The sequence below is a fragment of the Vicia villosa genome, linkage group LG5, assembly GCF_029867415.1.
Source record: "Vicia villosa cultivar HV-30 ecotype Madison, WI linkage group LG5, Vvil1.0, whole genome shotgun sequence".
NCBI lineage: Eukaryota > Viridiplantae > Streptophyta > Magnoliopsida > Fabales > Fabaceae > Vicia > Vicia villosa.
The window spans coordinates 133,486,680-133,499,631 of NC_081184.1; the positions used below are offsets into that span (position 1 = coordinate 133,486,680).

General features: G+C 31.9%; 2 protein-coding genes across 2 annotated transcripts; both read right to left on the reverse strand.

Annotated features, from left to right (window-relative positions):
• Positions 1–820: 820 nt before the first annotated feature.
• Positions 821–2,843, reverse strand: LOC131602567 (abscisate beta-glucosyltransferase-like). The gene has a single exon (XM_058874712.1). The coding sequence runs from the start codon at positions 2,352–2,354 to the stop codon at positions 924–926; it is 1,431 nt and encodes a 476-aa protein (XP_058730695.1). The 5' UTR covers positions 2,355–2,843; the 3' UTR covers positions 821–923.
• Positions 2,844–2,977: 134 nt separating this feature from the next.
• Positions 2,978–7,455, reverse strand: LOC131602568 (CBS domain-containing protein CBSX2, chloroplastic-like). Its single transcript, XM_058874713.1, has 8 exons — positions 7,110–7,455; positions 6,936–7,023; positions 6,781–6,845; positions 6,450–6,498; positions 5,721–5,773; positions 4,255–4,370; positions 3,577–3,634; positions 2,978–3,486 (listed from the first exon to the last, which is right to left on the reverse strand). The coding sequence occupies exons 1-8, from the start codon at positions 7,275–7,277 to the stop codon at positions 3,412–3,414; spliced, it is 672 nt and encodes a 223-aa protein (XP_058730696.1). The 5' UTR covers positions 7,278–7,455; the 3' UTR covers positions 2,978–3,411.
• Positions 7,456–12,952: the final 5,497 nt, after the last annotated feature.

Below are 12,952 nucleotides of genomic sequence, written 5' to 3' on the forward strand. Positions count from 1 at the left end.
GGATAGCTTAACCCTCTCGATGAGGGGACGACTCTATATATAATATTTTTTTATTATGAAATTATCTTTGCACTTATGGTCATCATTAATGTTTATTCTCTTGTTCCCTAATGCTCATGCAGACATTAAATGTTGTTAACTATGTTTGTAATAATCTTTTAGGGGTGTTGTCTGGTTTTTTCATATCCTGGCAAACTGGCATGTGACTTAGGTGTGGGCAGCCTCGTGGGGACCCTTTTGGACGACTTCAGGCGACCTTATTGAGATCCTCGATTTAACAAGGATTAGGGCGGTTCTACGTTGGCGCAAGTTATTCACCTCGGCCTGACGTAAGTCAATTTTCTGGAGATACGTAGCCTCCGAAGTGCGAGACGTGGAGAAGCAAAGCGCTTAAGCTTAAGTCGCCTCCAAACTCTGAAAATACAATACAGTTTCGTTTCATTTGATACCACAAATTCAAACAAAATCTTACGTTTTCAAATGTCTTGTATAGTCTAAACACGATATAAGTTAGAAGCATACTTTGTTATAATTTAAACGGGACAAATATTTTATGGTGTCATTTTTATCTACGATTTAAAGATGTTAATATTTAAGTTTTGTAAGATAGTCGTCCTTGCACATCCACAAAGACGACTTTATTAAGTAATAAATACTAATATTGTTAAGATGTGAATTCGAACTTAAAACTTCACATCCGGTCAATCGCCCCTCAAACACAATAATGAATAGACGCCGCCGAAGAATTGGGAAGAAAATACCTTTGATTTCAAAGGTAAAGTTGAGTAAACTTCAACCACACTATTTACTAAATTTAACATTAGATTAAGCAAAGTTTTGAATTGATAATGTGAATAGAAACATTACTTTTCTAGCTATGTTCCCAAGAAGTGAAAAAGACGTGTCTTGCATTGTTTAACAATCTAAACATCCTTGCCAATCTGCAAGATTTTAAGTTCATGAATCAAGGCATCAATATCATTATAAGAACTTCCACCTTCTTCAACAGCTCTTTTTGCATTCTCAGCAATATGTTTTATTCTCTTTCTCATTTCTTCTACCTCTTCACTCTCCACCATCAACTTCTTCACTGCACACTCCACCTTCTCTCTTCCCACCAACTCTTTCCTCTCTACGTCCCAAGACCCCCACTCTTTGCTGCCAACTTGAACCCCAATCCTCAACACATCTGTTACCAACTTCTCATTGAAAAACTGCTCAGCCGAAAGTGGCCATGTTATCATTGGCACACCAGCACACACACATTCTAAAGTTGAGTTCCATCCACAATGAGTCATAAACCCACCAACTGCATCATGCTCCAATATCAAAAGCTGAGGAGCCCAACCTCTAAAAACCAAACCTTTATCCATTTCCTTCATCCTCTTTTCAAATTCATCAAGAACCCAATTTTCACTATCACTTTTAGATGAATTGAGAATCTTCCCAACCACCCAAATGAATGGTTGATCAGCAGCCTCAAGACCATAAGCAATTTCCTTGAGCTGTTTCAATGGTATGCGAGCTACGCTCCCGAAACTTATGTAAAGAACTGAATTGGGTTTCTTAGATTTCAACCAATTCAAGCAACTTTGTTCATCAATAGTGGGTTGTTTCCCTCTCTCTTTCTTATCTTCTACGCTTCTGTTGCAGAGAGAAACTGGTCCTACAAGCCAGGTTTTCTTACCCAAATCATTTCTTAGGTAATCAGCATAAACTGGTTCCAAATCATAGAAGCTATTGATAACAGTACCGAAGCTTTTTTCCTCTATTTTCTTCATTCTATCAGAAAACTCAGATTGGTTTCTCATGAAACTCGGAACTTGAGACCCTGTCATCAAAACTCTATCAGGAATACCAGGGACAAGGAAAGGTTCTGAGTCAGAACTCAGATTCTCAAACACAACAGATTTTCTTATATTTTCAATGACACAGCGAGGGAAACAAGCGTTCCCGTTGAAGACGATTCTTGGGACTTTGAGTTCGTCAATGATGTCACCAGCCCAACGATGAAACATGTCCACCACTATACAATCAGGTCTTTGTTGGAGGAGTAACTGTTTCATAGGTTCAAGGAGAGCTGAGGTATCGACCATGGGACCAGCAGACATGTCTGTGTCGGGTAGTTGGGTGTTTTCAGGAATGGTGAGAGTGTAGATTGTGATTGGAAGGTTTGATTTTTGGTCTCGGGTGATTGAGTTTTGAAATTGGACCACGTTAGAAGGTATTGCTAGGATGGTTGATGTGGCTCCATGCTTGGCAAAGACTCTTGCTGTGTCTACCATTGGGATCTGATGACCTCCACCTAGGAAGGGGAAGAAGTATACTTTAACTGTATCAGTTTCATGGTTCATGTTGAAATGGAGATGATGATGATGATCACTTTACTTGCTTAGTGAGAAACTGAGTAATGAGGGAGATGCGGGTCCAGTTACTTTGAAGATGGGTGAATTATACTAGATTCTTGTCGGTACGGTGAACCAGAAAAGGTTGACATGAATACGTCATCAATGACATATTACAATCTGATGGATAGGATCACTCGGTGCATACAATCCAAACAAACATACACTTAATAAAAAAATTTAAATGAATTAAATGAGTGTGTGTAAAAGTCAAACTTCAATGGTTTTTGGGTCGGCCATATATACGTGTAGAATCCCATTTCGTAACTTTCAAATGATAATTACATTTTATAACATATGTTCTGGAAATTTTAAGTGAAACTGTATGCAAGCACCTAAAAATATTTCAAGTGAATAACAAGAATTTGTTTCATAAAATTATAGTTAAAGTTAATTTTATTTCCTCCCTGCAAATCTTACCAGCATCCTACCAGCCAGTCTGGTAAATTAAGAATAGGGCTGCCAATTTGTTAGCTCTATTGGCAAACAAATGTCACAAACACGTCTAAATTAGCTAGTTATTTAATTCAATAGTGTCGTGACAAATACAGAAAGGAATTAGATTTAGTGAGTGATAGAATATGAACGAGGACGAGAAGTCCGGACATCATATAATATCTAATTCAAAATGCTAACCAATTCACAGTATAATTTTGTTTAATACAGTGCTCAAAATGATCCATTACAATCCCAATACCTATAAAGATTTAACAGATCTATACAAAGATTAACTGGATATACTGTCTTTAAGCCCTAAAGAATCGAATGCAAAGAAACAATATGGAGTAAGGAGATTGATAACTCACTTTCCTCTTAAATGGTATTAACTATTAAGTATTAACCACCCACTTTAAAGGTCTCAGAAGGCTATCAAGAGTTACCTTCAGCTCCCCTTTTGGGCTGATAAATGCATTTTTAATAGTCAAAATATCCACCTGACTATGACTATGACTATGACTATGACTATACTAAAGATATGGAGCACTCGAAACATGTGTTTGTCAAACTATGGGAGCCTCTCAGTAGAGCTCTTTGACAGCAGAGCCGCCTTAACAATATTTCCCCTTGTAATAAGTCCAACCTAGATAAAAAGAAGTTTGCAAAATAAATCAGCTGAAGTCACTAAAGTAATAACAACAAAAATAAAACTTGTAAGAGATTAATAAGTCACCAGCTTTCCATCTTTGTCTACCACAGGCAGTCGACGGTATTTAGTTTCAAGCAACAACCTGATACAAGAAGTAACAATGTCAGGCATAGGAGAACAACGTTCATAGCCAAGATTGATATTATAGGATTGCTGCGTTCATTTAATATAGATTCATTTTCATGGATACTAATCAAATAGTTGTAATGATGTTACAATAAATTGCCAGATATTTTTGCTTTCCTCATACATTAGTAAGAAATGATGAACTAATAACTATTATGACATCAGTAACATAATAACCTAGTTAGTAAGGTGGGTAATAGTTGGAGGTTGGGATAATTAGGGAAAATAAGACTTGGCTATAAATAATATAAGGGGTTGAGAGGAGGGGACTATCTTGTCCTTTCAGAAAGTTGGGCCTTCAGGCATTTGAGAGACTGCAGACCCTCGAAGTTCTACATTGGTTTATGTAATAAAAGGGATTTCTCCCCAATCTTTGTGATAAAATGCATTTCTTACAAACCGGTATCAGAGCTAAGAGGAGGAACTATCTTGTCATTTGAGTAGGTCAGGACCTTAGGGCCTTTGGGAGGTCACAGTTCTTTAAAGTTTAAATTTTTGTTCAGTATTCAAGGGATTCTTCCCTAATTGTTCGTAAAAAAAAAAAAACTGATTCGAATCAGTATGCAGAATCAGTACCTAGCAGCATCCTCCAGACTAGTGGATTCATGAATAACAAGTGGACTTGGAGTCATCAAATCACCAACAACTTTGCCATTAGTCTTGCTAAGAAGCTTTTGTATCTCGTTGAATGTCTGCCATGCAACACAAAAATAAAAACTGCACATAAGTATCCAATTAATATAATAGAATGAAACTAGTTAACTCTAGACAATTATAATTTGTTTCTGTTTAGGACCAAGTGACTGTCAAGAATCCAGGCTAAATGAAGGTTTTTCTCAAATGCTCAACATATAAATATATATCATGAGAGAAAGTTCATATCAGGGACACAACAGAATGAATGGCTTGATGAACAAGCGCAATCCATATTCAGTAAAAATTGAAATAAAAAGTATGATTATATCCCAACTGCCTCAATCCTCTCCGCTTCCTTCTACCCAAAAAATAGGAGAAAACCAGACAACCCCTATATTGGAGCCATTTTGATGCTTAATCTTAACTAGACTAGTTGACTTCTAAAATTTTTCTATGGTACCTTGTTGAAACTCTTCAATTAGCTGGCTTTCAAACCGTACTTCAAAAGGAAAGAAAGAGTCTTATACAATACAGAACCGTATTATTGGATCATAGTTGTTTGAAGCTTGACTCTAGCATACTAAATAAGTAAAAATGCACTTGCAGACATTAAACTTGAGACAGCAATTTTCTTCTATTTTATGACTGAGGTGTTGGGAGGTTCGATGTTTGAAATAAAACATTCAGTGCTAAGTAACAAACTTCAATATTTCTTCACATTTTCAAAAATATGATTGTTACATTTTATAAACATAAAGCAACAGTTTAGTTGATGCAAAATACATACAATACAAAGCATTGATAGCTGTTACAAAATTGACTTGTACAAGACCAGTTGAAGTAAAGGTCAGGGAAAGTTCACAGGAGCAATAGAGTTTAACTGAAAAACAGTTAGGTTGCCACATAATGTGTCCTAATAAAGTTTAACTGAAAAGAAGTTTGGTTGCCACATAATGCGTTCTAGAGGACGAGGATTAACTTTACAAATATTGGTGAAGCAGATATAATATAAGCTGATATAAAATGCCAGTAAAAAAGGTTTGGTCTCAAGTATTTATCAATAATCCATGTTTTCATTAGATTTCGAAAACCAAACAAAGTCAGAGCCATCAGATGAAAAGTGAACTCGTGTTACATTTGTGGAAGTGTTTGATGTCACACCAGGTGAATTATTTATTAACTTGGAGCATAAAATGAGTTATTCATCTTCATCATAAAAGAAGAATACCAAGAAAAATTAATGCAAAATCAATATAGAACCATTTGGCATCAATTTAAGATGAACTAATTATGATTGACAGAAAATCACTTGAATGTAATTAGAACCATTCATACAGAGATGCAATTTATAGCTTACATGACAACATCAACAATAAGGTAGCAGAACATAAAATGGCTATACTTACTTTCCAAGTACTGTCGACATCAGGAAATAAGCCTGCACCACATTGAGAACCACCTAAAAGCCACAAACAACAATCAGTAAAAACATAGCCACAGTACGCAGAGAACTTGTGTTAGGAACCCAAGAATTGGATTCCAAAGAAAGAACACTCTTTATTAAAATATATGAAATAACATGAGAGCAAGCTCTCCTCAAGGGTTTCCCCTTCACAATAGAGTTACTACTCTATTCATAAATGATTTACAATATTCAATGATGGTCAACTCTACATTGTATTTTCATATTTATACAAATAGCCATATAATAACTTCAACTAACCAACCAACTAACAAACCCAACCAACCAACTAACTAACTTCTATAACAACTCTTAACTACTATAACTACTCTAACTTACCACTATTCTAAATCCCAACAACTTGTTTCAGAATGACTGAGTTTCCGACTTACAGCAAAGTCTAACACCACCATATAGGGTTTTTACTTACTAACAAAACCAGAAACTACTGTTTCTTTCTCCCAAAATGCACACCGAGCATAAAACATATGGGTATCTTCAACCATTCAACAATAACAACAAAGTTTTGAAGAAAAAAAACAATTATAACCCTTCTCAAGTTTTATAAGGACATTGATTTAATCATTTGCTTAAGTAATTGAAGAAAGTAGCGAAAAATTGTCCACTTTAGAGTAAAATAGACAAAATATTAATGATGTTCAAGTCTAGATACCTGATATTGTATCAATTGCTAACAAGTCATAATCTGAAACAACTCCAACCTACAGCACCCAAAAAAGTAACAAAAAGAATAAAACAAGTACTGTGAGTAATTGAAACAACACATATCATTATATCAGTACTTGCATTCTTCTACATAATCATGATCTCTATAGCACAAAGGTGTGTCCGTGTGAGTCAGTATCGTCCGAAACCAACCCCAACACTTATGATTACGTTTAATTTATTCGTTTTTTTTAATTACTACCGGTGTCTATGTGTCAGTGTCGTATTTCAAGTGTATGTGATTCATAGATCATGATAGAAGTAAACTAAACAAGTACCAGATTCCAGTCGTCGTCAACTACAGGAAGACCACTGATTCTGTTCCTAACGAGAGCCTCCAGAGCTATAACAACAACAACAACAACAAAAAAGTGTAACCATACAACATCAACATTAGATCACATAACAACATTGAAGCAATTACAAATACTACCTTCATCAACGGATGTGGAGGTTTTAACAACATGTAAATTCTGCTTCTTCGTCATGAAATCTGAAACCGTATAACTTCCATTCGCGCGCTAAAACGAAAAACAAAACCTATATAAGAGAAAACCAACACATGTAGCGTAATAAACAAGCTTGATCCGACGAAAACAAGACTCACCGGTACTGAATTCACAGTTTGCGCTGAGACGAGACGGAACCTAGCGGAAGGCGCGAAACGCCGTTTCGTTACGGCGGAAGAAGGAAGCGAAGAATAATGGATTTGAGGTAAAGGGAACCGATGCGGAGCACTGAGTGCGAGAGTGTTAATCAAATGAATCGAATTCATTTTTTAATTTTCTTTCTTTTTTAAGAAAATGATCTAAGTCTATAGTTTAAAATTTAAAAGATTTTTTTTGAATTTGGATGATTCTATTTTGGGTGAAGTTGAAGCGTGAACAGGAAGAAGATGAATCGAATAATTGAATAAGGAAAGTATAATGAAGATGGTGGCGGTGGAATAATAAAATGAATAAAAAATATAATAAATTAGAAAGAAAGAATGGTGTATATATAATAAAAAAATAGAAAGAGAAAATTAGTTGAAGGAAAAGGAGACGTGAGCGTACTTTACTTTTCCGTTGAAGGCGGTGGAATGAGATCAATGTTGACACTCACGGATTAGTAGTTGCGCCGCAACGGTGTCGTTTTGTTTTAGCATCGCGTGTGTTTAATGCGTATTGACATTTCCCCTTTTTGTTTGATTTTAGTCCGTTGTTTCTAATTTTTGTTGTACTTTGTGGAATTTTGGAAGCAATTTGACTCACGCCACTATTTCTAGAAAACAAATTATTATTTCGTGTTTCAATAAATAAATCTGATTAAATCTTTTACTGTAAGACAGAATTTTGTCATGGGCAATGCTAACGAGTGTCCCAGGGGTACTGGTTAAGAGTATAAAATAGTATGTTTTGTTATTAATATTTGTATTTATTGCATTAAAATAGAAATAATTAACTTGTAACAAAATTTATGTTTTATTGAAAATATTTGTATTTAATGAATTGAAAATTGAAATGATTAATTTATTTAGACAATATTTTCTTTATTTGGAAACTTTAAAGAGTGCTCCGGGGGCACTCGTTAGCATCACCCTATTGAAATTTCCAATTTAAGTGATTAGTAGCTGTGTTTATTCATTTAGGTAAAATCTCAACTAACCGAAATATCTATAATATTTAGGTTGGATATTTTTTAATTTTAAGCAAGAAACCAACCGAACTAATAAAATTAATAAAATTCAATGAATTAATTTAGGTATTGGATTTTTCAATTTTTTATCTGTAAACACAACTCAAATAATAATTAATTATTATAAAAATTACTATCTAGCATTTAAAGAAGAAAAAAGAAAAATATCGTACTATAAAAGTTATTACATTTTAATTTGTTATTAGAAAATTGTTAGTGTATTGTGGAATTAATTTCTTGCTAGATGTTTTTTAATTTATTAGAGAAAAATTGCTAATCTAATAATATTTACGATTGAACACTGTTAATACTATATTTTTTATATTATCATGAAAAATTAATTTCCGTACATAATTTTTTTTTGAATATTTTTATATTTTAATGGATTCTTTCAAAACCGAATCAAATCAGTCCGCGAACATCCCTACTGATCAATTCAACCCAAACCAACCAAAAATTTGCAAATCCAATCCAAATCAATCTATATCATTTTAATCGGTTTGAATATTGGATTCTTTTAAAATCGAATCAAACCAGTCCGCGAACATCCCTACTGATTAGTCTCTGCAGTTGTATGTAGAGATGTTTGATTTTTTAAAAAATAATAATAATAAAATATGGTAGATAATTGTGAATTTTATTATATTATATTTTGATTTAATAACAATTTTAGCTCTCCTATTTTCATTTTTTTCATTTTGATCTTTGCATTTTAAAATTTGGGTTTTCGATGGCTAAATTTCACTTTTTTAGAATTTTAGTTTGTCTTCTAATTTAAGATTAGAAATAACATGATATTTCATTTGTTGATACGTCACTAATACATTTTTTATGATTTTAATTACTTAATATATAATTTTTATTAGTCAATTTAGGATTTTTATTATTATTAATATTTTAGTTTAATTACGACTTTAGTCCCTTTATTCTGTGTTTTTCTTGATTTTGATTCTTTTATTTTAAAAATTACTATGTTAATCCCTTTTTAAGTTTTTTGTGCAATTTTCGTCACCTTATTTTACTTTACTTTGTTCTGCAAAATTGGTTCCTATTTTTGTCCATTTTTTAACAGAAAGCTCGAAAGGGGACCAAAATCGTTGTTTTAAAAATGGAGGACCAAAATCGAAAAAAAAGACAAAATAAGAAGACCAAAGTTAGAATTAAACCTAATATTTTTTTATGGTGTTGATCAACTATAGAAAATAAATTTTGACCAAATTATAATTTATGATTTTTTTAAATATTAAATTAAAATAATTATAACAGTAACATGAAGTTACTAATCAAAATATTGAATAATAACAGAAATATAAAGTTATTGGTCAAAATATTGAATAATAACGAGAACATGGAGTATTGATCAAAATATTGAATAATAGCAGGAACATGAAGTTACAGATCAAAATATTGAATAATAACGAGAACGTGAAGTTACTCATCGAATATTGAATAATAACGGAAACATGAAATTATCGATCAAAATATTAAATAATAACGGAAACATGGAGTTATTGATTAAAATAATGAATAATAACAAGAACATAAAATTAGTTATTAAAATATTAAATAATAACGAAAATATGAAGTTACTTATCAAAATATTGAATAAACTTTGTTGATTAAATTTGTCTTTTATTTCATTTTTATTATATTTTAAAAATATATGTCTACTAGTACTAGAGGTGCCAATTGAATTCATTAAGACAAAATTCATTCATTCAATACATCCACCAAAAAATTCATCCAATCTATCCACCATATAACATATAAAAAATAAGTTAATGGATTAAATTAAAATTATTCATTTATATACATGGATGGTCCAACAAATTTTGATGATCCAATGGATTATTTTTACTTTATTATATTTTGAAATCTATTAAATTATTTTGAAAAAATATTAAAAAATAGTTTTTCAGAAATACAAAAAACAAATGAGTTTTAAAAAAAAAAAACGAGTTTTCAAAAATTAAAAAAAACGATTTTTTCGGAAATAACAAAAATCGAGTTTTTCGGAAAAAATGAAGAAACGAGTTTTTTTGAAAAAAATGAGTTTTCGGAAACACGTAAAAACGATATTTTCAAAAATACAAAAAATCAAGATTTTTACGAAAAAAATTGAGTTTTTCAAAAATACCAAAAATTGATTTTTCGGGAAAAAACAAAAAATCGAGTTTTTTTCAAAAAAACGAGTTTTCGAAAACACGGAAAATTGAGTTTTTCGTAAATACGAAAAAATAGAGTTTTTTTACGAAAAAATTAAGTTTTCAGAAACACAAAAAATTGAGTTTTTCGAAAAAAATGAAAAATCGAGTTTTTTCATAAAACGAAAAAAATTGAGTTTTCAAAAATACGAAAAATCCAGTTTTTCGGGAAAAAACAAAAAATTGAGTTTTTAGGAAATACGAAAAAGTCGATTTTTTTTTTAAAACCCAAAAAATCGAGTTTTCAGAAATGTAAAAAATTGAATTTTCTGAAAAAAATGGAAAATCAAGTTTTTTCGAAAAACGAAAAATAGTTTTCCGAAAATACCAAAAATCGAGTTTTCCAGAAAAATCGAAAAAAATTGAGTTTTTTCGAAAAACAAAAAAATGAATTTTCGAAAATACGAAAAAATATTGAGTTTTTTTAAAAATATTAAAAAAACGATTTTTTTTGAAAAAACGAAAAAAAAATCGAGTATTCGGAAACACGAAAAAAATCCGGTTTTTCAAAAATATGAAAAAATATAGTTTTTTTGAAAAAAATATAGTTTTCAAAAATACAAAAATCGAGTTTTTTTTTTAAAGTGGAGTTTGTTCGGAATTCAGGTAATTCTTGAAGTTTTGGTTTCTACACAAAATTTCCTTCGATTTGATATATTGATTCGTGTCTGGAAGTGTTATATTGAAGGAGAAAAGCGAGTTTGAAGATTGATGATTCATGCTAAAATGGGTTATAAAGGGAATGCGGGTTTGGTGAGCTTGGGGTGGAACTTTGATCAAGATAGGAGTTCCAATGCAGCTTCTTCATCATTCTAACCCCATTTGATGCTAGGTGAGTTCTAGTTAGAAACTTGGAGAAATTGCATGATTAGGAATATTGGGGTTTAAGGGTCATTGTGAGATATCCATGAATGCATGTGATCAACTTGTTTAATTGATAAGTACTTGTTGCATGTAATGTGTGTTGGTTAAATATATGATTAAATGTAGCAGGACTTTGTTTGGGACAACTTAGAACATGAATAAAATAGGTATTGAATCATTGCTACATGTTGAGGTTTGGATTGGTATAGATTAGGAAGTGTTATAACACTTTGGGGATTGGTTTTATGCAGGAAATATGTTATTTTTGGTTCTGTTTCAGTGAGCAATCGATTGCATTGTGAAAAATTGACATTTTGCGCTTCTGGTTCAGTGGGCAATCGATTGTACACTAATACAAACCGATTGCACCTGACAGAGAATTATTCCTTTACTGTTTCGACCACACCTTCTCCTTTTGTCACCTTCCATTTCGGGTGAATTTTTATGTGAGATTTGGGCCCTGGGATATTGGAGGAGTTGAATCGTGAGATGTGATTCAATGTCGATTCTATGATTCTCTATAGTCCATATTCGTTACTTACCAAATAGATTTAAAGCTATGATTTGGGTCTTGTTCTGAGAGTATATAGGCAGGTAAACCCGGAAGACCAGACCTTGAGGGTAGCTCCCGACAGAAGGTTGGCAGGTAAACCTAGATGACCTGTTATGGAGTAAATGTGTACCTAATATCTGAATATGTTATATGTTCTTAGTGTATCCAATCGGGTGGTCAGTGGACACTTAATTGTGGTGCTGTGAGTTAATAGGCCTTCTTGTACTAGATAGGGAGGAAACCTTAGGATCTGAGATGGATCCGTAGATGATGAATGTATCCTGTAGAGCCGAGAGGACCCATAAGATAGGGAAACTCACTGAGAATTAGTAATCCCACCCTATTCATGTTATTTTTTCAGGTACCGTGCTGGATCGAGTGCAAATGCAAATGCAAATGAGTGATAACTCAACACCTACTAAATAAAAATTTATCTTGGGAGTAAGAATGGATCGATTCTTCAATCATATTACAATGAAAAGATTAGAATACATATTAATATTTAAAACATTTCATCATTAAAAGGGTTAATTTATGTATGTCTTTTTGTTTAGATCTAAGTGTCATTTTATCAAATGCAAATTATTTATGCATGTTTTGTTGTTTGTGTCTAACTTTTTGTGCCCTATAACATTAAAGACAAGTGCAATATAGTATATCAATAGTATGAATCACTTTTGTATTTTATAAAGTTATACTTCCGTTATATCTTTTAATAGAATGCTTTTATCTTCAGAATATTTTGAACTTCATTAAAATAGATATTTATTTCCTTTATGATGATTTGCAAGATTCTCATTTGATTTTAGCAAATATGAACTACTAAGAGACTCGTGTGTTGTGTAAATAACTAAAAAAAAATGTAGTAATTTAGAATCTTCAAATAATAATCATGAAATAAAAAAAATAACAACAAAATATTTGTTAACGTGATAACGCATGAATGAGTCTTAATGCCATAACACTTAGATAGTATCAAATACAAATGTAAAACTTTAGATATAAATGCAAAATTTAAAATGATTTACTTTTTTTTTTAAAATGAACATTAATCATATAGATTTAATTATATTAAATATGTAACACCTCACACATATATGTCTAGAATAATATGCATAAAGCATTAAATATGGTTTCATAAAGACAACAAAT

Excerpts from the sequence above, each read along its gene's own strand:
- LOC131602567 (XM_058874712.1), bottom strand. The coding sequence starts at position 2,354 with ATGAACCATGAAACTGATACAGTTAAAGTATACTTCTTCCCCTTCCTA.
- LOC131602568 (XM_058874713.1), bottom strand. The coding sequence starts at position 7,277 with ATGAATTCGATTCATTTGATTAACACTCTCGCACTCAGTGCTCCGCAT. Across the intron at positions 7,024-7,109 it reads AAACTGTGAATTCAGTACCG|CGCGCGAATGGAAGTTATAC; the intron begins GTGAGTCTTGTT and ends TTTTCGTTTTAG. Across the intron at positions 6,499-6,780 it reads TTGACGACGACTGGAATCTG|GTTGGAGTTGTTTCAGATTA; the intron begins GTACTTGTTTAG and ends TGGGTGCTGTAG.